Source organism: Staurois parvus, unplaced genomic scaffold (genome assembly GCF_062004578.1).
Source record: "Staurois parvus isolate SC_StPar_1 unplaced genomic scaffold, SC_StPar_1.0 ptg000187l, whole genome shotgun sequence".
Lineage (NCBI taxonomy): Eukaryota > Metazoa > Chordata > Amphibia > Anura > Ranidae > Staurois > Staurois parvus.
In genome coordinates, this window is record NW_028317983.1 from 7,837,558 (window position 1) to 7,862,918 (window position 25,361).

A 25,361-nucleotide genomic window follows, 5' to 3' on the forward strand; every position below is an offset into this window, starting at 1 on the left:
ACTCTATGCTTACAGAAAACTATACTTCAAGTACTTCAGATCATTACAGGATCACAGGAGCCATTACTGATAACCTAAATAGATGCCAATTTCCTGGCTGCCATGTTGATTCTCTGCCACTGATCTAGGCCAAGTAGGCGATACATGCGGAGGGGACATGTACACTGATCATCAGGGCACTGATGATCAGTGTGCCCTGATGATCAGTGTAGCCCCAGCAGCACCACCTGTCAGTGTCCATCAGTGCCTTGTGTCAGTGCTCATCACAGCCTCGTGCCAGTGCCCATCAGTGCCTACCAGTGCACATCAATGCCACATATCAGTGCCCATCTGAGCTGCCTTTCAGTGTCATCCATCAGTGCCAGTAAGTGCCACCTACAATACCAATCAGTGCCACCTATCAGTGCTGCCAATCAGTGCCACCTATCAGTGCCGCCTTTCAGTGCCCATCAGTGATGCCGGTCAATGCCCATCAGTGCCACCTATCAGTGTCCATCAGTGCAGCCTCATTAGCGCATATCAGTGAAGGAGAAAAATCACTTATTTACAAAATTTTATAACAAAAACTAAGAAAAAACTTTTTTTCCCCGCAATTTTCAGTGGTTTTTGGTTTAAGAAAAAATAAAAAAACCCAGAGTTGATTAAATAACACCAAAATAAAGCTTTATTTGTCACAAAAAAAAAAATGATAAAAATTTCATATGGGTACAATGTTGCATGACCGCGCAATTTGCATTCAAAGTGTGACAGCGCTGGAAATTGGCCTGGGCAGGAAGGGGGTATAAGTGCCCTGTAGGCTAGCAGTTAATAATTAAAAAAAAAAAAACCCACCACATTATATATGACAATTATTTGTAAAATATGAAAGATAATGTTACGGCGAGTAAACAGATACCTAACATGTTATGCTTTAAAATTGCGCACATTCGTTGAATGGAGTCAAACTACGGTACTTAAAAATCTACATGGGTGACACTTTAAAAATGTCTACAGGTTACCAGTATAAAGTTACAAAGGAGGTCTAGTGCTAGAATTATTGCTCTTGCTATGACGATAGTGGCGGTACCTCACGTGTGGTTTGAACACTGTTTAAGATGTGGGCGTGGCCTACATATGCGGTCACCACTCATGAGCATGGGAAACCGGGGGCACGTTAAACTTTTTTTTTTTTATTACTTATTTGATTTTTTTTTCTACACTGTCCCTTTAAAAAATTGCTTTTAATCACTTTTTTTCCTATAACAAGGAATGCATGCATCTCTTATGATAGAAATAAGTAGTGACAGGTCCTCTTTATGGAGAGCTATGGGGTTAATAATAGTTATATAGTTACACTGGCTGAAAAAAGACAAAAAGTCCATCCAGATCAACCATAAAAAAAAAAAAAAAAAGTTATAATCCTACACCCACAGTTGATCGAGAGGAAGGCAGAAAACCCAGCAAAGCATGATCCAATTTGCTCCTGCAGGGAAAAAAATTCCTTCCTGATCCCCCGAGAGGCAATTGGATATTCCCTGGATGAACTTTACCTATAAATGTTATATCCAGTTATATTCTGTGTATCAAAAAAACAATCCAGGACTTTTTTTAAAGCAATAAGACCCCACATCTCTCCACTACAAAAAAAAAAAAAAGGCCAGAACTGGAAGTGCCGTCGCTCAAGTCCTCCAATGGCATAGAGCTGAGTGGAGGCCATCTTTCCTTCACTTATCTCTATGCCCAGTGCCAGGATCATACGGTGGTCTCTCAGGTAAAGCTGAGAACCACTGAGCGGCAGTGGGTGGTGGGAGCAGCAGTGGGTGGTGGGAATGGCAGGGGGTGGTGGGAGCGGCAGTGGGTGGTGGGAGCGGCAGTGGGTGGTGGGAATGGCAGTGGGTGGTGGGAGCGGCAGTGGGTGGTGGGAATGGCAGTGGGTGGTGGGAATGGCAGTGGGTGGTGGAAGCGGCAGTGGGTGGTGGGAGCGGCAGTGGGTGGTGGGAATGGCAGCGGGTGATGGAAGCGGCTGGTGGGAATGGCAGTGGGTGGTGGGAATGGCAGTGGGTGGTGGGAATGGCAGTGGGTGGTGGGAATGGCAGTGGGTGGTGGGAGCGGCAGTGGGTGGTGGGAATGGCAGTGGGTGGTGGGAACGGCAGTGGGTGGTGGGAGCGGCAGTGGGTGGTGGGAATGGCAGCGGGTGGTGGAAGCGGCAGTGGGAATGGCAGTGGGTGGTGGGAATGGCAGTGGGTGGTGGGAGCGGCAGTGGGTGGTGGGAATAACAGTGGGTGGTGGGAATGGCAGTGGGTGGTGGAAGCGGCAGTGGGTGGTGGGAGCGGCAGTGGGTGGTGGGAATGGCAGCGGGTGATGGAAGCGGCTGGTGGGAATGGCAGTGGGTGGTGGGAATGGCAGTGGGTGGTGGGAATGGCAGTGGGTGGTGGGAGCGGCAGTGGGTGGTGGGAGCGGCAGTGGGTGGTGGGAACGGCAGTGGGTGGTGGGAACGGCAGTGGGTGGTGGGAGCGGCAGTGGGTGGTGGGAATGGCAGCGGGTGGTGGAAGCGGCAGTGGGAATGGCAGTGGGTGGTGGGAATGGCAGTGGGTGGTGGGAGCGGCAGTGGGTGGTGGGAATAACAGTGGGTGGTGGGAATGGCAGTGGGTGGTGGGAGCGGCAGTGGGTGGTGGGAGCGGCAGTGGGTGGTGGGAATGGCAGTGGGTGGTGGGAGCGGCAGTGGGTGGTGGGAGTGGTGGGCTATTTTCGGCACCTGTATCAGTGCTTATTTTCATGTCAGCCAAAGGCCGATAGGGGTGTGAAATTTAGGTGCATCCCTATTAAAAATAGTCCATGTTGACTGAAAGAGTCCACTTTAATAAATAAGTAAATCTCCCCAAACCCTGCAGATGCCTTCAGAAGCCTCAAAATTCAGGACACTCTAGTATGAAAGTCTTGACCACCTTCTATGTTCTAAAGCTGAGACCCATCACAGATTACACACAAACAATACAATTTGGCAGATAGGATGCTCTTGTATTGCTTGAAAACAACAGGGTGCAAGCTGAAACTCCGATGAACAAGTTCAGGTCTGGATGGCCCCATGGTTTTACTACTACACACCAACCAAGACAATGAGCAGAGCACACACACTGATCAGTCTACCTGTATATAGATTTAAATCTTTGTCCATCGAAAACCGGTTTGCTGCCTCCTTAAATCTAATTTGTAATGCAGCTATGTAACTGCGGGGCATGTGGCGCCTGTCCAGGAGCGATGATGAGGTTCTGCCATTATCCAGGAGGCCAGGTGGAGGCTCCTGGCTCACAGAGGCATTAATAACATCTCCTGTATGTCCTTACATGTTTCAGACATAACTGTAAAATCTTCTGTTTAAAAAAAAAATGTAAAGCTCCCCGACATTCCAGAGCAAAGAGCGATGAGTATCTATGTTACCTGCAGTGGTTGTGATGAAGGATCAGCCTCAGCATACAGTGGGGCTCCTGGTAACGGGATGGGACTTGGTATAGGACATGTTGCTTAAAGAGGTGCTGGACAAATGACAGGAGACGGGCAGACAATGCACCTAATAAACACAGCTGGCACCTTTATCTATGGCTGTCATAGCTTTAGAATGGGGATTTCCAGGGAAACTGGGATGGTATGTGCAAGATCCTATATGTGTATAGTAACGTGGAGGAGCTCTCCCAGATCATGACCACACAGGGTTACCACGGGGTGCAAAAAAAACACAAAAACAAAGAAAGATGGTGCTGAAGAAGGAACAGTTAGACTTCTCGCACATAGGTGCCAAAACACCAATTTTTAGGTGATCAGACATTTTTTTTTTTTTTTAAACGTGCGAGCATGTTTAAAAACAGGGGCACTTTCATTTTTTTTTTTTATTTTCCATTGCCCCTTTAAAAATGTTTTAATCACTTTTATTCTTATCACAAGGAATACATGCATCCCTTGTGATAGAGATAATTAGTGACAGGTCCTCTTTATGGAGAGATATGGGGTCAATAAGACCCCATATCTCTCCACTGCAATGTAATGCATTAGATCAAAAAAAGCATTGATCTAGTGCTTTATTAAAAAAAAAAAAATGGCCGGAACCGGAGGTGACATCACTCTGGTCCTCCAAGGGCATAGAGAGGAATGGCCAGCGCAGGGATTGTTCGATGGTTTCTCAGGTAAGGCTGAGAACTACCGAGCGCCGGTCAGTGAGCGGCAGGGTTTCTCCGCACCTATATCGGTGCTTTTGCGCAAATCAGCCGAAGGCCTAAAGGGGTGTTTTCTGCCACCGAAATTTCGGTGCATCCCCTAATTCATACGCCCATGCAAAGGGCCACCTTGCCTGCACGGCACGTACAGGTGTTCCATGCATCAATGTGCAGGCAGTCCTATTCATGCGGTTACACGGACACAGCCGCTGGTCCCAATTGCACCTTGCGGGCTCGTGTCTCCAAACACGGACAGTGTGGTTTTGGGGAAACACACCCATGCAGCTGTCAACTTGGGACCAGTATTTGTGAAAAATCAAATGAGCAAAGCAGGAAATTGTTACCCGATCTGCAGCTTCTTCCAATCAGAGGCAGCCGGTATTTGGGTATTCTGACAGTTGCTGGCTCTGGTTGTCAGAATACAATAGCTGCAGGGGGAGATTCGTCCATTCACATTGTATAGCACAGGTGCCAAACTGCGGCGCTCCAGCTGTTGCAGAACTACAAATCCCATGAGGCATTGCAAGGCTGACAGTTACAAGCATAACTTCCAAAGGCAGAGGCATGATGGGACTTGTAGTCCCTCAACAACTGGAGGGCCACAGTCTGACACCTGTGTTGTATAGTGTAGATGGAGGAATCTGTTTTATTTTCATTCAACCTGTAGTGTATGTCCTACTTTTGTAAGCCCCCGGTTCACACTATTATTATTATTAATCAGGATTTATACAGCGCCAACGCTTTGCTCAGTGCTTTACAATATAGTGGGAGACAATACAGCAACAATACAGTTCAATACAAGAGGGATTTGAGGGCCCTGTTCCTTGGAGCTTACAATCTAGGAGGGAGGGGATAGTGGTACAGGAGATAATAACTGTGGGGGATGGACTGGTTGGAAGAGTAGAGGATTCCAGTATTAGCTGAGGGCGGGATAGGCTTCCCTGAATAGATAGGTTTTCAGTGATTGCCTAAAGGTAAGTAGAGTAGATGATAGTCTGATAGATTGAGGTAGGGAGTTCCAGAGGATGGGGGACGCTCTGGAGAAGTCCTGGAGACGAGCATGGGAGGAGGAGACAAGGGAGCTAGAGAGTAGGAGGTCTTGCGAGGAGCGGAGAGTACGGTTTGGGTGATATTTAGAGACAAGATCGGTGATGTAATTTGGGGCAGAGTTATAAATGGCTTTATACGTCAGTGTTAGTGTTTTGAATTTTATCTGTTGGGCAACTGGAAGCCAGTGGAGGGATTGGCAGAGAGGGGTGGGTGATACAGAACAGTTAGTAAGGTGGATGAGTCTGGCAGCAGCATTCATGAAAGACTGAAGAAGGGATAGCCTGCGATGAGGTAGGCCAATGAGGAGGGAGTTACAATAGTCAAGGCGAGATATAACAAGGGAGTTAATAAGTTGCTTAGTGGTTTCTGAGGTTAGGAACGGGCGTATCTTGGAGATGTTGTGGAGGTGAAGTGATATGGACAGTGATTAGATTTGGGGGTGAAAGGACAGATGGGAGTCTAGGATTACACCTAGTACCCGGGCATGAGGGGAGGGACTGATGATTGTGTTATTGCTCTTGATGGAGAAGTCAGGGGGGAGGGGGCACGGGCTGGGGGGAATACTAAGAGCTCAGTTTTGGAAAGATTGAGTTTGAGGAAGTGGAGTGACATCCATGCCGATTTGTCACTTAGTAGGTTAGTAATGCAAGAAGAGACTGAAGGGTGAGGTGAGGGGTAGAAAGATGGATTTGTGTGTCATCATCATAGAGATGGTAATTGAAGCCGCTAGAACGTGGTGTGGGAACCTGTGATCTGTGCGAAACACACTGCCCTTGACCTGCAGCGGGTGTCATTGCAATGTTAACGACACCCCAAATACAGGTCACAAAGACAATAATAATATATGTGAAAGTGTTATTCAAAAAAATCACATAATACAACAATGGTGAAGTCCAATCCCTAATCAGTCCAACTGTTAACCCTAACCTCCCTATTTCTTCACAGTAAAAAATATAGTTCAAACTTTGAAATATTGTAAGATCAATCCTTCCAACGATATCCACGATGTATACACCTCAAAAAAAAGAAATATCATATAGTGTATTACCTTTTATAAACAAGTAATAATACTCTAGTGAATACCCCATACAAATTTCTGCAGTGAATATTTGTGAAAAATAGTGAAAAAAAGGTGAAGAAGAAAAAAACGTAAAGAAGAAAAAAACGTGAAACAATCTGTGAGATCACTGTGTAAGTGAATCACTCTTCCGTGCCACACAAAAGAAAAATACAAACTAGTGTGCACTTCTATTTATAGTTCGGATACCAACAATCCCAATAAAGCATGCCTAAAATAATCCAGGAACTGAACAAGATAGCCCTCCTGTGGATCTTCCCCAGGTATAAATGGTCTCCACGACACTCCCTGGATTCCTCAGTCACAATACTCCAAGTGTCTCCAAACACTTCACTCCATCCAGAGATAAAACACGAGGGACAATAATAGTGTAATACCGCCAATCACATTACAATATAAACTTTATTAGAACTGCTCACATTGATAGCCTTTAAAATCGCTTAGTATATAAGTGAAGGAAACCTCCCAGCCATCCAGGAAAACGTCCAGATGATCAAATACGATCTTTTCCCTTCTACAAAATGGCCGCCAGTCAACTTCCAGTTCGCGTCTTGACGTCACTTCCCTTGACGCGTTTCGTCATCGACTTATTCATAAGGGGTATCTATTACCCCTTATAAGATACCCCTTATGAATAAGTCGATGACGAAACACGTCAAGGGAAGTGACATCAAGACGCACACCGGAACCGGAAGTTGACTGTCGTGCTCAACCAATGAAAACCAAAACTGATAATGAACAGAAAAAATCCCACTTGTGAGAGTTATACAATGAGTGAAGATATTTAATAAACAGTGTTAACCACTTGCCGTCCGCCTGCTGTTTATAAACGGCCGGACGGTGGCACTCCAGGGGCGGGTTGCCATTCATAAATGGCACCTGCCATTTCTAGCTGTGCGCGCTCCCTGGGAGCGCGCAGCACCGCAATCCGGTGCCCGCTGTGTCCTCCGGACACAGTGAAACGCCGATCCTCGGACCCCGATCATGTGATCACTGATTGGCCAATTAATCTTCTCCCAAAGAAATGTGCATCCACCAGTGCAAAATCAACATCAACCGCACTCACCAGATATTGGTGAGTATTGCGCCTTTTAGGATTTTAGGGATCCTATGCCCCCTCTATAATCTCCAGAGCTACTTATCCGTCTTGACTGGCTTGATGCTCTCCTCCAACTCACTCCTAATAAGAGCTCCCCCAGCAGTGCAAAAGAAAAAAATATCATAGTGTGATATTGCCAATATCATATACAGTATTATAATACCAGGCCACTCACATGTTCAAGGATAATTAAAAGCATTTGTTTATTGCCTTCATCGGCTCACACAGATCCACATAGCCACAGTTCTGTCCACAGCCTTGTGGTTTCCAGAGGATAACAATGCAGTTCCAACAACAAAGATGGCCGCCATTATCATTGGTATCATGGGTCACAATCATTGGTGCTGGACGATGGGGAACAGAATTATTGAATAAAGTTTGGGAACATTGGTGAACACGTTACTTTTCATTATTATAAACTTTTCACGTGCAAACCCAATCATTACTAAAATATCATATACTCGGGGCTTTCAGAGGGAATGTGGGGGAACGTAGTTCTGGCACCTCCAGCACTGAAAGGATGTAATAGCAAGAGCTGCTGAGGTCTGCTGGAGGGTCTATTGTTGCTGGCTGCTGGAGATCTATTGTGGTAAGTAGGTCTATAGTTGCTGGGGGGGTCAGTTGTTACTTGGAAGAAGAAGAATCTCCTGTTGAGGGAGGGGTCTATTGTTGCTGGCTCCTGGAGATCTATTGTGGTGAGTAGGTCTATAGTTGCTGGGGGGGGTCAGTTGTTACTTGGAAGAAGAAGCATCTCCTGTTGAGGGAGGGGTCTATTGTTCCTGGCTCCTGGAGATCTATTGTGGTGAGTAGGTCTATAGTTGCTGGGGGGGGGGGTCAGTTGTTACTTGGAAGAAGAAGAATCTCCTGTTGAGGGAGGGGTCTATTGTTGCTGGCTCCAGGGAGATCTACCGATGTTGATGGGGGGTCTATTGGTGATACGGTGGATCTATCAGTGCTGGGGGGGGGTATTTTACTGCCTTTCTTGTTATTACCAAATTCCATACAAATTACTTAGCATGGCAAAATGATACTTGGTTCTGTATAAGGGATGTTACTGGGTTGTGGGTGGGGGTGGAACCAAAGGACGTTGCTCAGAGGTGGGAAGAGGATAGAGACAAGGGGTGACTTGGAAGGGGGGGGGGGGGGGGGGAGTACCTGCATCTATTCTTTGAGAAAAAAAGCCCTGCATATACTATGTCATTTGAAAACATGTTTGGTACTTTAAAAACCAAAACCTTACTGCCCAGCCCCTGGAAACTTTCAAGTTATTCAACTCAGTGGGGCTGCAGCCACGCAGAAAGGGTTAATTGCTCATTTAGGTCTAGCGGACACAGAAAAGAAGATTTATGTACCTGATCCTCCGTACTGCTAGACCACGTACTGCATCGTCTTCTCCCCCAAGCTCCAGTGGTCTAAGGTCCTGACATTATCAAGACCTATGCAGTGTCCATAGCCCTGCATGGGATGTGAGGATGCTGAGACACAGTCCACTGCTGAAGCACAGTGGAGCGCCACCTGTAGGGGAGTAAAAGTGTTTCTCTTCTCCTCTAGTAAACCCTTGCAGCACCAGTACAGCCCCAGTGCAAGGGATACAGTCCTTTACACAGTACAGTAAAACCCAAAACATCTAATAACTTTGGGAGAGAAGTCATACGGATCGCATTAATTCTTTGGAACCACAAAAGCGGAAGGTGAGCCCAAGAAGACAGAGGGGAAATTAGCCTGATACAGTCCTTCCTAAGACAGAGTTGATTGCTTTTTTTTTTTTCAACTTGTTGCTGGGCAGAATAAAACGCATCAAAAAACGCACTACAGGCTTTTCTGCAGCATCTCCACTGAAGTCTATAGAATCAAAAACTCAACGTTTTGCATTTAAAAAAGTCCCTGACCCCTTCCAAAAAAAACACACACACCGGGTGAAAACGTGGAGATGTAAAACTGTCCCATAGGAAATCATGTTAAATCGACTGCTGTGCGTTTCTGCAAAACACAGCGGAAACCACACTGGCGTGAACCTAGACTACTGCTGGCCATAGACGGTTCGAAAAATCGGCCGATTTTTCGTCCGAAAGATTGATCAGACGATTTTCGCACTGTTAGTGGGTTAAGTGGTCGGCCGGTTTTCGCGTTTTTTTCCACTTCTGGATTATCGGTCATGTTGGAAAATTTGTGGAAAACGACCAATTTTCGCGTCAATGACGGTCAAATCGTATGATCGTTTTTACGAAAAAAATATGCGCATGAGCTGTGACCTGGAAGGAACAGAAGTTTTGCCTGTTATATGGGGTGAACTTTATGACTTGGTCGGCCGATTTTCGTAATCGTTGGTGGAAACGTCGGTTTAACGAACGACCGATTTTTCATTTATTGGACGAAAAAAAGCCCGGTGTTCGAGCCGTCTATGGCCTGCATTAGGGTTTACATCTGTACTTGGGTGTAGACTGTAATTCACCGATTTTTCTCCCCATCCCACAACAGATGTACCACTGGAGGCAGGTTGCCTGTTTCGCGAGACAGCAGTGCCCACTGCTGGTAAAAAAGTGGTAATGCGAAAAAAAGCAATCTGGAATCTGATCACATGGTTATGTCATAGGTAGATTTTCTAGAACCTCAAATTTGTGGGGAGTTCTATACTATAGTATTTAGTGGTACAGATCTTGTCATCACGTTTTCATATGGCAAAAAAAAAAAATTGATACAGTTTAGCTACAGCTTCCCACATGTGTATCTTCAACAGAAATAAATTATATTGTATGTTACTTGTAAGAAAAGACTGCTTTGTATGCCCTTCAGCCATGTAGGTGGAAAAAAAAACAAAACAAAAAACCACCCACCACAAAACAGGATCCCATGACAACCAAAATGAAAAAAAAAAAAGAAAAAAAAAAAGACACCCATGTTTGTATCGCCTTTTAGGACTATGGCAGGACTTCTATCCATGCTTCTCCTGCTCTGTCCCAGGGGATGCCCTCAATACATGGTTGGCGTGCCCCATGCTCTCTAGGCTCTGGACAAAAGTCCTTAAAGCGAAGCTCCACACAAAAAGGGAAGTTCCGCTTTAAGCCTTTGTCCCCCGCTCCCCATTAAGGATTGGCACCATTAAGCAGCGGGTACCAGAATTTGACAGGTACCTGCTCCCACTTCCGCCACGATCGCCTAGGCGATCGGAAGTGAAAGTTGTAATCCCCCCCTCTCTACCCGTAGTCTTGTGAGACACGTGACAGGTCCTAGAAGACTACGGGGCCATTCAGGAAGAGCAGCGCTTCTCGCGCATGTGCGGTGGGCACCCGGCTGTGAAGGCACAAGCTGTCACAGCCGGGTGCCCACACTGAAGATGCCGGCGCCATGGAGAGAAGACGGCCGGTGAAACCAGCGGTGGTGAGGACATTGCTGTACCGAGGGACAGGTGAGTGTCTGTATTTTAAAAGTCAGCAGCTTCAGTATTTGTAGCTGCTGACTTTTTTTTTTCTCAGGTGGAACTCCGCTTTAACTTCTACAATCCTTACTAAGTTATCCATTTACTAGAGATCCATGGTATGTCTTATTACATTTAAAGCCATCAGGCCTCACGAGGTCTCGGTTTAAACTAGCAACGTACAGAGGGGAAAATAATCATTATTTGATCAATGCAGATGTTGTAAGTTTGTCTATGTACAAAGAATTGAAGGGGCTATCATTTTTATCATAGGTGTATTTTAAATGATAGAGACAGAATAGCAACCAAAAATCCAGAACAAACACGATACAAATAATATAAACTGAGTTGCAGTTCAGAGAGTAAAATAAGTATTTGTTCCCCAACAACCAACAATAATTCTGGCTCCCGCAGATTGGCTATTTGCTCATGAACACAGATATGTACACAGATCAGTCCTGTCAATGTAAGAAGGTTCTCCTAATGACAACTCATTACGTGCAGAAAAGACACCTGACCACAGAATCTCTTTCTTCCATTCCAATAAATATTTTCCCCACTGTACATCTTACTGGTGGTCAAATAATCCATAGCAAGAACCTGGAAAAAGCAGCTTGTCCATCTTACAGAAGTCTGCAGCCGCATGCAAAATAACTACCATCCTTCTTGATACACAAGAAAAATTTCTAAGGACTTGGACCCCATGGATACAATATGCCCACCCCACTATGTCCACACCAAGTTCTACATCTTTATAAGCATTGAGGCCCTAGAGTTTGGGCCAGGCTGTTCTTGACATTCCTGTATCTGCAGCGGCTCTGGTCTGTGCTCCTCTCCTCATAGGACACAGAGGCAGCATTGAGAGCCATTGCATTCTGATGCTGTCAGTCAAATCCTGTGAACAGGGAGCCGTGCTGTGTCTGTCAATGGGTGCACACAGCTCGACTCAGGAGTGTGCCCCCATAGCAAGCAGATTGCTATAGTGGCAGACACTGAAGAGGAAGAGCCGCGGACGGGGGACCCCAGAAGAGGAGGCACAGGGACGGTAAGTATAACATACTGTATTTGTTGTTTTGGTAAAAAAAAAAAAACAACTTTACAAAAACGTCTGTAATGTAGCACTTATTTTTAATTTTTTTTTTTTATATTTATTTCAGGTACTTATATAGCGCCGTCACTTTTACACAGCGCTTTACATATATATTGTACATTCACATCAGTCCCTAACCCTCAAGGGGCGTACAGTCTAAGGTCCCTAACTCACATTCATACATACATATACCAGGGCCAATTTAGTCAGGAGCCAATTCACCTACCAGCATGTCTTTGGAGTGTGGGAGGAAACCGGAGTACCCGAAGGAAACCCAAGAAGGCACAGGGAGAACATGCAAACTCCAGGCAGGTGGTGCTGGGGTTGGGATTCGAACCAACGACCCGAGTACTGCCAGGCGGAAGTGCTAACCATTTAGCTACTGTGCTGCCCATCTTATTGGTATTTTATTTGATGAGAAAAAAGTGCTACAAGACACACGATTGCCAAGTTAATATATACGAGTTATATTGCACCAACATTTAGTGCTATATAAAGCAAGGACATAAGGAGTTATAAATAACATCAGAAAGAACTGGCCAGGAATGGAATTTCTCACCGCTTAAAGCCCAACTGAACTTTCAGTTTAAGGCCTCGTTCACACCATACGTGCAGAAAAACTGATGGAAATTGATGCGCAAATTTCACTTGCAGAGACATCAGTTTTCATGTGTGCCTCAATGAGTTTTATACATTTCTACGCAGAAAAAAATCTGCACGTGATACCAGTGTTGTGGTGTGAACAGGGCACATAGAGAACAATTGATTTCATTGTGCCCTTGCAGAACTCAAGCAGAAAATCTGACATCTCTACACCATTGAGGGATCAACCCCTAATCACCTAAATACATTCTAGATGTTTAAAAAGAAAAAAAAAAAAAAGTGTTCAAAGTCTATTATATGGTTTTATTTAGATAGCAGCTACAGCTTGGGCAGAAAAGCCTGTCCCCTGCCATCGGACACTTACTCTCTGCAGGTATCTCCGCAGTGGTCCAACACACCCCTTGTTGAATCAAAGCTTCAGCTCTCCAATCAGCTGGGAGCATCAGATTTGCTGACTGCAGGGATACAGGTTGGCTGCAATGGTGGAAATACTCTGCAAATAAGAATTCCAGGTGTGGATATCTTATACATAATTACACTGGTCAAGCTTGGGGCAACGTATCTCTGTATACACCATACCTGGTCGATCCCCCTGCCAGCTTGAAAATCTACTACTCCAGTGGTCTCCACATGCTTCAGGGTCTTGTGCTGAGCAGCTAGCCTGATGTATTCTGAACACAGGAGGTCGGCTGCTCAGCACAGGCACCATTTAGAGAATGCTTTGCATTCACTGAATGAATGCAAAGTGTTTAGTGACTGGATGAGGTGGGGAGCATGACACCACTGCCCTGCCTCTCTGCTTTGTCCAATTATAGAACACTTTGCAGTCAGAGAATGAATAGCATTCTCTGAATGGCGCCCTCCTCAAGCAGCCAACCTCCTGTGTTCAGAATGCAGCAGGGCAGCTGCTGAGCACAAGACATGAAGATCACTGGAGTAATGGCGTCCACTTCAGTGATTTCCAGCTTCCAGAGAAATGGGCCAGGTATGCCATATACAGTTACATTTGTCCAAGCTGGATCAGTGTGACCGTGTATAAAATATCTACACCTGGAATTCTTCTTCACTGTATTAAACCCAAAAATGTAGTATTCAGCTTATCAATCCTTAGATGTGGCGGCTGCATCAGTTTTCTTTTCTTAGGCTTTGTTCCCTGTTTTCACCTGGTGATCCAGCCAGTAACAGACCTCCAGTATTAGTGAGACATAACTCTGGATGAAGGAGCACAGGGGGGCACATTTGAACAGCAGCATTGTCAGTCTGGGGAAGGAGGAGTGTTAGAGATACTAGCAGATTTGGATACACTAACAAATGGAAGCTAAACTCCAGCACTTTATAATCAGTTATAGGAAACAGTTTTTTTTTTCTTTTGGGATAAAAAGTTTACATAAATAAATAAAATCTTATCATTGTAAGCACCCGTCAGTGTTAAATGGTTTGTCTCATCTCTGTAACTGCAAGAGAGCTTTTCTGTTGAAAAACAACAGACTTTCTAGCTGGATCAACAGATGAAAATAGAAGAAAGAAAGCCTAAGAAGAAAACTAATGCAGCCATCACATCTAAGAAATGGTAAGCTGCAATATAATAAAGTGTTTGCTTTTGGGTTTAATACTGCTTTAGGGTTGACAGGAAATAAAATTGGCCATAGCACAAAGCACAGCAATGCCCCAAGAAACATATGTGAATGCTCACAGAGCAATGTGAATGAGCCCCTAATCAGGTCACATTACAGAAGACAACATTCACTACTTTATAGCATTACTACACATGACATATACATGGCATTACTACACATGACATATACATGGCATTACTACACATGACATATACATGGCATTACTACACATGACATATACATGGCATTACTACACATGACATATACATGGCATTACTACACATGACATATACATGGCATTACTACACATGACATATACATGGCATTACTATATATGTTACGGAACATATATGTTACGGAAACGGACACAGACTGCGCTAGGGTATTTCCGTTAGACTCCCGCTTCTCTGTCCGAACATTATCCACGGACCCCACCGCTGACCATACAGGAAATATACAGCACCAGACTATCTTAAGACAGAAAGTCAACTGCTTTATTTTAACACAAACACAAGATATATACACAGGGCGGGGAAATACAACCAGTAACAGGAAACACATCAGCAGGCCGTCCCATCAGGGGGGGAAGGGCTGCCGGAAACACCCCCCACCAAACCAAGACACACAGTAGAACAATGGGATGCAGCACATGGCAATGGACAACCCGCACACCAATACACAAACATTACATCCCATAATAGTTTGCTAGAACAATGGGATGCAGCCGCATGGCAGAGAACAATGAACAATCCCCACACCAATATTAGAACATTTCACCCTGTACCCCTAACAGGCACCAGGTGCCTTAGACATAAGAGGAAAAGGAGGAGCTGAGAAAGGGGTCCCCCCACCCCCATAAGTCACTCCCGTCACAATATACATGGCATTACCATACAGAACATATACATGGCATTACTATACAGAACATATACATGGCATTACTATACAGAACATATACATGGCATTACTATACAGAACATATACATGGCATTACTATACAGGACATATACATGGCATTACTATACAGAACATATACATGGCATTACCATACAGAACATATACATGGCATTACTCTCCAGTACACTTACTCAGAGAGTGGTAGACCGGTTTGTGTAACCCCTGAAGGTGGGTGGAGCACAGCGATGCAATCTTTCCCGGAGGCTGCATCCTGGCATCGATAATATACCATACCCGGGAGAATGTGGCCCATTGCTAGATACAGGAAAAACAATATATATTAAAATACAACTCCAGGCAATAAGTCAATTAGTGAGTTAATATTCCAATCTAAATTAAAAACCAGGAGGACCGCGCAGAAATATACTCATGTGCATATATACAACATAACTAAAAAAAATCCCAAATTGGTGAAGGTGCTCGTGCTCAGTTTAACCACTTACTGACTGTAGATAGCCGAATGACGACTTCACTGCGGCCTGCCAGTTCTGGGAGGGCGTCATATGACGTCCTCCCAGAACGCGCTCTCCTGCACGCCCTCAGTGATCTCTGTGATCGCTGTGTCCTACGGACACAGCTGATCACGTGGTATGGTAAAAGGCCAATCACAGCGGCCTTTTACCACGGGATCAGCCATGTCCAATGAGACACTGATCACCGGGAAATGAAATAGCAGGTTATCAGCTGCACTTTCCTCACGTTGTCCATGCGCGAGGAAAGTACTGCCGAGAACCGGCAGTTGTCAGAGGAGGGATCGGCACCAATCATCAGTGCCCTGATGATCGGTGCCCAGCAGTGCCACCCACCAGTGCCGCCCACCTGTGTCCAGCAGTGCCACCCACCTGTGCCATCCAGCAGTGCCGCCCCATCATTTTTTATAATAGAAACAAAGAAAAACTTTTTTTTTTCAAATTGTTTGCTCTTTTTGTTTATAGCGCAAAAAATAAAACACCCAGAGGTGAGTAAATACCACCAAAAGAAAGCTCTATTTGTGTGAAAAAAAATTATACAAATTTCATAAGGGTACAGCGTTGCATGACCACACAATTGTCATTCAAAGTGCGACAGCGCTGAAAGCTGGCCTGCTAAGGAAGGGGGTATAAGTGCCTGGTAGGCAAGTGGTTAATTGCAATATCTTGATTCATCAATCATCTCAAGAGTGCTCCACAGTGCTTGACAGAGTGCCCCACATGGACTCTCACCCTTAGCCAATGACCATCTATCTCTAGAATGGTCTATAATGCTTTAGGGACAATTCCCAATGAGCCAGTTGTCTCCAAATCTCCGCAAGTTGAAATAGACATCACCATGAAAAAAAAAAAGGAAAAAAATAGGATATCCCATAGTGTAAAACTGTCTGGTAGTTTGTTCGCTCCTCAGAGTGGAGTGCGTTTCACAGGACGGAAGTGGGGCCATCAAAATCTCAACGCGTTTCGATCAAAGATCGTCTTCAGTAAGAGCAAGATCTGCCATTTTGGTGATGGTATTTATACCCTTCAACCGAATATTAATTTGGTATATGCAAACCGCAACATTGCTGCGTACATTTGGTGTTACACATTAATGGGCTTCATACTACTTCTGCTGACATTACTATGCCATACACATGTAATATTGTACAATAATATACTATATAAACCTTCCATCATAATTTGCAGAGTCCATCCCTTTAAAGGGGAAACAGCTCAACTTACAATACATAAATATTAAAAATTACAAAAAATAAATGGTAAAAAATACCATCACCAAAATGGCGGACCTTGCACTTCCTGAAGACAATCTTTGATCGAAACGCGTCGAGGTTTGATGATGCAACTTCCGCCGACATCACTTCCACCCTGCGGAACGCACGCTGCTCTGAGGAGTGTTTAGCACAGCGGCTTCCATGTATTAGGAGTAACAAGGCTGAGTACACAGGGTGCTGGGCACAGGCACTTTGCTTGTGAGTTTTAACAGATTTACCCCCAATAAAACTACCAGACAGTTTTACACTATGGGATATCCTCTTTTTTTTCCTTTTTTCATGGTGATGTCCATTCCAACTTGTGGAGATTTGGAGACAACTGGCTCATTGGGAATTGTCCCTAAAGGGTTATAGACCATTCTAGAGATAGAGAGTCAATGGCTAAGGGTGAGTGATAGTCCATGTGGGGCACTCTGTCAAGCACTGTGGAACTCTTGAGATGACTGATGATTCAAGATATTGCTATTAACCACTTGCCTACTGGGCACTTATACCCCCTTCCTGCCCAGGCCAATTTTCAGCTTTCAGCGCTGTCACACTTTGAATGACAATTGCACAGTCATGCAACACTGCACCCATATGAAATTATTTTTTTCACACAAATAAAGCTTTCTTTTGGTGGTATTTACACGCCACTAGGTGTTTTATTTTTTTTGTGCTATAAACAAAAAAAGAGCAAAAAAATTTGAAAAACAAAAAGTTTTTCTTTGTATCTATTATAAAATTTTGCAAATATTATTATTATTATACAGTATTTATAAAGCGCCAATAGTTCACTCAGCACTGTACAGGGAGACAGAACATGTGACAGAACAACAACAATACAATGCAAAACATGAGGGGATCGAGGGCCCTGCTCTTTCGAGCTTACAATCTAGGAGGGAGGGGATGGTAGCACAGGAGGAGATAGCTGTGGGGGATGGAGTGGTAGGAAGAGTGGAGGAGGTTGGCAAGTTAGCAGGGGGTGGGGTAGGCTTCCCTGAAGAGATGGGTTTTCAGGGTGCGCCTAAAGGAGAGGAGAGTAGGTGATAATCTGATGGGTTTGGGCAGGGAGTTCCAGAGGATGGGTGACACCCTGGAGAAGTCCTGGAGGCGGGCATGGGAGGAGGAGACCAGGGAACTAGAGAGAAGGAGGTCTTGTGAGGTGAGGAGCGGAGTGTGCGTGCTGGGCGGTACTTGGATATTAGGTCGGTGATGTAATTTGGGGTAATTTTTCTCCTTCAGTGATGTTCATTGATGAGGCTGCACTGATAGGCAGCAGTGATTGGCATGGATAGGCAGCACTGAAGGGCACAGGTGGGTGGCATTGCTGGGCACTAATCGTCAGTGCCGATCCCTTCGCTAACAATTGCCGGTTCTCGGCAGTACTTTCCTCACACTATGACAGAATGAGGAAAGTGCAGATGATAACTGGCAACTGTATTTACCCGGAGATCTGCTGTGCCATTGGACACAGCTGATTACATGGTAAAAAGCCGCCATGATCAGCTGTTTACCATACCACATGATCAGTTGTGTTCGTAGGACACAGCGATCACCGATGGGGCCTGGTGTGCACCGCTGGAGGCATGTCCTGGAATGACGTCCATGGACGTCATCCCAGGATTACACAACCACACTGTAGCCATCGTTCGGCTATAGCAGGGTTGGGAACCAGTTAAACTGAGCACGAGCACCTTCACCAGTTTGGGATTTTTTTTCAGGTATGTTGTATATGCACATGATTAGATTTATGCGCAGTCCTCCTGGTTCTTAATTTATATGCATTGTGGTACTTTACACAAGTATAGGACTGCTGAAATATTTTTTGTTTAGCTTGCTAATTATAGCACATCCAATAGCAAATGAGCACTTTTGTAGATATTCCAATCTAGCAATCCATGCCAATGTGCTGAAATCAGAGTTCATTCAGTTTAATTTCAAAGGATAAGTTCACCTTTTGGACAAAAATAATTAATGCCCATTTTTGTGTAGATAAAAAAAACGTGCATTTATTAATTTTGTCGAAAGGAGCCTAGAAAGCACTGCACCAGCGATCAGTAGATCTCTGGTGCCATGCAGGTCTCCTGCAGACCTGTCAGAATTTATGCCTGCCGTACGGGATATACGGTCAAGCAGATATTCTGGCAAGAAGTTTTAGCCTGGGTTCACATATATGTGGTTCGGTACACTGCATGCGATTTGTACAGGAACCGCACCGCATTCCGTGCAAATCACATGCGAATTGTGTGCAGTGCAATTGGAGCTATACATTTTGCATGGTTCTAATCACAGCACACCCAAAAGGTGCAGGACCCTTTTTTTGGTCCACACTAGAATCAGATCGCATGGGTATTCACACCTATGTGATCCGATTCTGCACATCGCACCGTGTTTTGCGGACCGACTTCAGGGTGCTATTAAATTAACATACACACCCGCAGTGGTTCGCATGAACGGGGTGCGATTCTGATGCAGTGTGGAATTCAGACAGAAAACGCTGTGAATTCCGCATCAGTGCGAACTCGGGCTTAATGAACTACCAGGGCGCTCCACAACATGGTGGTAGTTCATTGAAAACTACAAGCCCATAGCCGCTAAGGCTGCCAGGGCTTGTAGATACTCGTTCACAGAACTCTATGAATGAATGACGCGGCGCACATTTTCAAATCTGACAGATAGTACGGGGAGACTTCTGCCCATGCTATCTGTCAGAGGGAGGGGGGTGGCAGGCGCAGCTGCGGCTATGGGAACATGTTACATGTTCCACCCTAAAAACAGGTGGAACATGCAACATGTTCCCAAAGGTGAACTTATCCTTTAAAGTGGTGGCAAAGTCCACATTGTTGCTGACAGACGGGGTATGTATAACAGAAGAGCCCAGATTGGTCTCTTCTGTTATAAATGCATCCTCCTGCCCGTCAGCCGTGCTGCACACTGAGCCACGCATGCGCAGCGCAGTGAATATTTACGCCCCCTGATCTGTGCCACTGCGCTGTGACTCCCATGCGCATGTGCGGGAGTGACTTCATCACGGCCAAAGACTGAACCTGGAAGATCGGGCGAAAATGGAAGTGCCTGGGACCCGCCTGATCGATCACAGAGCAGCGCTGGAGGTCTCGGTTTGACAGGCAAGAGTCCATGCACACATAGACTTTAATCAGCGGTTTTTGGCTGGGGTGTTTTCTGGCTTGATAAAAAAATTGAATTATTATTATACAGTATTTATATAGCGCCAAAGGGTATTCTCAGCGCTGTACAGTAGCAAGGGGGACAAATTAGGAACTAGTGGGTTTCTAAGAGTTCTAACACTCATGCACACTGGACGTTTTTACAGCGGCTGTTTTTGGCTTTTGATGTTTTTTTTCTATAGCCAGTAAACTCCCCAGCGTGTTATTCTATGTGCACACATTTATTTCAGGTACTTATATAGCGCCATCAATTTACGCAGCACTTTACATATATATTGTACATTCACATCAGTCCCTATCCCTCAAGGGGTGTACAATTTACGTTCCCTAACTTACATTCATACATACACATATTAGGGACAATTTAGACAGGAGTCAATTCACCTACCAGCATGTCTTTGGAGTGTGGGAGGAAACCGGAGTACCCGGAGGAAACCCACACAGGAACAGGGAGAACATGCAAACTCCAGGTAGGTGGTGCCGTGGCTGGGATTCGAATCAACGACTGCCAGGCGGAAGTGCTAACCATTTAGCCACTGTGCTGCCCACAAACTGTAATCAACATTTTTTGGCAGCGACGTTTTTTGGCTAGAAAAAAAACCCCAGGACTAGTGGGTTTCAAGAAGTTTCTTAGCTGTAAAAACGCTCTAACGCAGAAAAACGCGTCAGAACACCGCAAAATGCCGCAAACTGGCATTTTTGGAGTTTATTTGGTTAAAAAAAGCAAACACGGAAAAACGCCGGTAACGCTAATGCAAAAACGCTACAAAAAGCTGAAAAACTCATGTTATTCTATGTGTACACATAAACTGTAATCAACATTTTTTTGGCAGGGATGTTTTTTGGCTGGAAAAAACCCCCCCAGAACTAGTGGGTTTCTAGAAGTTTTTTAGTTGTAAAAATGCTCGAACGCTGAAAAACGCCACAAACTGCCGTTTTTGGAGGGTTTTTTGACCCCCCAAAATTTTTTTTTTGGTAAAAAAAAAAAAACCTCTAAAGAATGCAAACACGGAAAACGCTGCTAATTGTGGAAAAACACCGCTAAACGCGAATGCAAAAACGCTAAAAAAAGCTGAAAAACTCAAGTTTAACGTGACTTTACACAGCTAACGTTACCAGCGTAATAAAAACGCCAAGTGTGCATGAGAGCTCAGTCCTCATACACACTGGATGTTTTTACAGCGGCTCTTTTTGGCTTTTGACATTTTTTTCTACAGCCCCCCAGCATGTTATCCTATGTGTCCATGCACACAGACTGTAGTCAACATTTTTTTGGCTGGAAAAAAAAACCCAGGACTAGTGGGTTTCTAGAGGAGCTTTTTAGCTGTAAAAACGCAGTAAAATGCCACAAAATGGTGTTTTTGACCAAAAAAAAAAACAGCTAAAAACGCAAACGCAGGGAAATGCCGCTCAAGCAAAAATGCTACAAAAAGCTGAAAAACTCACATTTTAACCATGACTTTACACAGCTAACGTTACCAGAGTTATCAAAACACCCCGTGTGCATGGAGCCTAATGCTGAAATACGCTACCATCCAGCATACCCCAGTACTCCTTGCTATTATATACATCCAGTACTGGAGGTGCCAGAACTGTGTTGCCGCTGAAAAAAATGCCCTGGTTATAACCCGTCAGATTTTTGTGCTGTGTTCCTTCGGGGAGATTTCCCTTCACTTTCTGTCTCTCAGCCAAAACAGGAAGTGAGAGGAAATCCCTCCAAAGCGTGGGAATCCCAGAACTAGTGTCAACATTGGAAGATTTCCTTTCTATTCCTGTTCTGGAGACAACCGAAAATTTAGGATTTTCTTTCAATGATAACAGTAAACAGGATAAATAGAGAGGGTGAATCTCCCTAATGGGGGGCCACAGACAGCAATAAAAACTGACAGGGGATTGAAACTATCTTCACTCCGTCCAAAACTAAAAAAAAACGGCTTTTTTTTTAATTTCAGGTACTTATATAGCGCCATCAATTTACACAGCACTTTACATATATATTGTACATTCACATCAGTCCCTAACCCTCAAGGGGCGTACAATCTAAGGTCCCTAACTCACATTCATACATACACATACTAGGGCCAATTTACACAGGATCCAATTCACCTACCAGCATGTATTTGGAGTGTGGAAGGAAATTGGAGGACCCGGAGGAAACCCACACAGGCACAGGGAGAACATGCAAACAGGTGGTGCCACGGTTGGGATTTGAACCAACAAATCTAGTACTGCCAGGCGGAAGTGCCAACCATTTAGCCACTGTTATACTATAACGAGCCACGCATGCGGTGTCACTGCGCACACACTGCCGGAATTCCCAGATCGGCGACCAGCAGGGTCCATGCAGGCCTCGTGTACGTGCCTGGGGTCAGACAACATAACATTCAGTGTATTTCCCCACCTGCGAGCCACACATACACCGACCTACCATAGAAATCAATGGCTGCCTATGACAGGGGCGTGCGTTGTGCGTTTACACGGGTACCAACCATGAATTTCTATTGGCGGGGGGGATGCAGTACCTGAGGCTCCCAGGGAGGTAAATACACCCACATTTTCCATACATACTCCTTGGTGGATCTAAAGCAGATCATACAGTGTGTGACCACCCTTAGGTTGCCTTAGCCCATTGCTTTTAGTGATCCAATACCAATATAAATGGCTAGAAAGCTGCCCTTGCCCATCACTTTGTTATAAATGCCATCTGAGGGCTCTGATCGCTGACAGACATCATTACCTGGGCAGCTCTGCTGTAACTCGCCATCACATGGAGGTCACCATGACACACAGCCAGGCAGGACACTATATTCACCAGAGACCGACTCCTAGTATTTTATGTCTCCATCTGCGGAGACATTTTTGGTGAGTCTAATCCATAGATTACCGTTCCACTAGGTCTACGACAAAATGGCCGTAGCTATTTCTTTAGAACACGCATAACACGAGACCTATCGGGGCGTACTCGTGTATCCAGCAGCGAAGACATTTATCCTGATTTTTTTCCGTAGGCATAAACAGCATTTAGTCTTCAACAAAATGGAGTTCGCTATCCATTTCAACAAGCAAATTGGGGTCACTTTCTCGGAAGTTCGGTGACTGGTTGTTTCTCAGAAAAGTCGGACTTTCGCCTACAAGTTGTTTCTGACTTCAAAGTGTCTATTTTACCTCCACGAGTGTGTAAGGATAACATGGTAATCTCACACTAAATCCCCGCTGACTACATCGCTGTGACAGTGTGCTGGAGGAACTTTCTGTCCGGGGACATGTTGCCGGGGGAAGGTCTTAGCAGCTGACAGTTGGGCGGAAGTACATCACTGGCGCGGCGATTTGATTTTCCCGGATTCTGGGCTGTGTGTGTTCGACCTGAGAGGGGAACTTCCGGTTCCCGGTGTGGTGAAGAGGGCTCTCCGGGTGTATGGAGCACTATGTGCTGCTCGTCAGCTGGCAGAGGAGGACGGAAGGAGCCCGGGAACAGCAGCAGACCCTACCCGCAGGTACCACACAGCCTACTGCCTGAATATGAGAGATGCAGGCCTGTCCTGGAAATGCCAGCTGCCTGGCTGCCAAGCAAAGTCAACCTGGGACCAAGCATGCTGATCCTGACTCCAGAATTTCATGCAGCCAGGCAACTAGCATTTCCAGGGTTCTATAGCCTCTGGCAGCCTACACATCACAGCCAGACGTAAAGATATGATCACCTACGACAGAAATAAATAAATGCCCCTTTTTATTGTATCAGCAATCAGCAGATCACAGGTGCCACGCAGGACCCCGCAGACTGGCAGTGTGTCTGTATGATCGCACATCCTGTACGGGCGAGCCGAGATCACCTGATAGGAAGACCCCATGAATGACCACAGTGCCACGCTACTTCATAGAGAACAACAAGATGACTGCCACAAAAGCTGCTGGGACTTATAGTTCCTTCACAGTTCTGAATGAGTGCGGCGGCTTACAAAAATGACAGCTGCTACGGGGAGCTCCTCCCCTCATTGGTGGGGGGGATCAGTGGGGGGGGGGGATTGGGGAGCAGCTTCAGGAACAGTCCATCCTAAAAACGGGGAACTTCTCCTTTATGGCAAACTGCTAAATGTGTCATATCAATGCTGGACGACTTGTGACTGCAGCGGGTTCTGTCACGTGCACACCTATACCTTACCAGCTACCCCTACCACCTTACACCTACCCCCACCTGCTACACCACCTTACACACCTACCCCCTTACACCCACCACCTCTACCTTACACCTACCACCTTACACCTACCCCCACCTGCTACACCACCTTACACACCTACCCCCTTACACCCACCACCTATACCTTACACCTACCCTCACCTGCTACACCACCTTACACACCTACCCCCTTACACCCACCACCTCTACCTTACACCTACCACCTTACACCTACCCTCACCTGCTACACCACCTTACACACCTACCCCCTTACACCCACCACCTCTACCTTACACCTACCCCCTTACACCCACCACCTCTACCTTACACCTACCACCTTACACCTACCCCCACCTGCTACACCACCTTACACACCTACCCCCTTACACCCACCACCTCTACCTTACACCTACCCCCTTACACCCACCACCTCTACCTTACACCTACCACCGTACACCTACCCTCACCAGCTACACCTTACACCACCTTACACCTATCACTTACACCCACCACCTTATACCTTACTAGCTACCCCCACCACCTTATACCTACCCCCACCACCTTATACCTACCCCCACCACCTTATACCTACCCCCACCACCTTATACCTACCCTCACCAGCTACACCTACCACCTTACACACCTACCCCTACACCCTACACCTACCACCTTACACCTACCCTCACCAGCTACACCTTCCACGCCTACCACCTTACACACCTACATCTTACACCCACCAGCTCCACCTTACACCTACCACCTTACCCCTACCAGCTACACCTACCACCTACATCTTACCCCTACCAGCTACACCTACCACCTACACCTTACCCCTACCAGCTACACCTACCACCTACACCTTACCCCTACCAGCTACCACTTACACCTACCACCTGACACCTACCAGCTACACCTACCACCTACACCACCTTACCATCCATCTTTTGCCACCTACACCACCTTACCATCCATCTTTTGCCAATCATCCACCTACACCACCCTACCAGCTACACCTACCACCTTATACCTACCACCCTACACCCACATCTTGCACCTACCCCTACACCCACACCTACCACCCCTACACCCAAACCTACCACCCCTACACCCACACTGACCACCTTACACCTACCACAGCACACAGCCAGGCCGGAGACACAGTTCCTAATTCAACAATT

General features: G+C 45.6%; 2 protein-coding genes across 3 annotated transcripts in view; one reads left to right on the plus strand and one right to left on the minus strand.

Moving 5' to 3' along the window:
- MRPL13 (mitochondrial ribosomal protein L13) overlaps positions 1-22,902 on the minus strand; it is a 110,953-nt gene extending 88,051 nt beyond the window's left edge. Inside the window, exons 1-2 of the mRNA XM_089677545.1 lie at positions 22,747-22,902; positions 15,227-15,350 (exon numbers count right to left, since the gene is read on the minus strand). Coding sequence (XP_089533671.1) covers positions 15,227-15,350; positions 22,747-22,773 — 151 coding nt within the window. The 5' untranslated portion in view covers positions 22,774-22,902. The remainder of the gene's footprint in view (positions 1-15,226; positions 15,351-22,746) is intronic.
- A 267-nt stretch (positions 22,903-23,169) lies between these two features.
- Positions 23,170-25,361, plus strand: part of MTBP (MDM2 binding protein) — a 104,493-nt gene continuing 102,301 nt past the window's right edge. Inside the window, exon 1 of one of the 2 annotated variants that reach the window (XM_089677544.1) lies at positions 23,170-23,503. In XM_089677544.1, coding sequence (XP_089533670.1) covers positions 23,425-23,503 — 79 coding nt within the window. In that variant the 5' untranslated portion in view covers positions 23,170-23,424. The remainder of the gene's footprint in view (positions 23,504-25,361) is intronic. The other variant, XM_089677543.1, reaches the window with a different exon arrangement.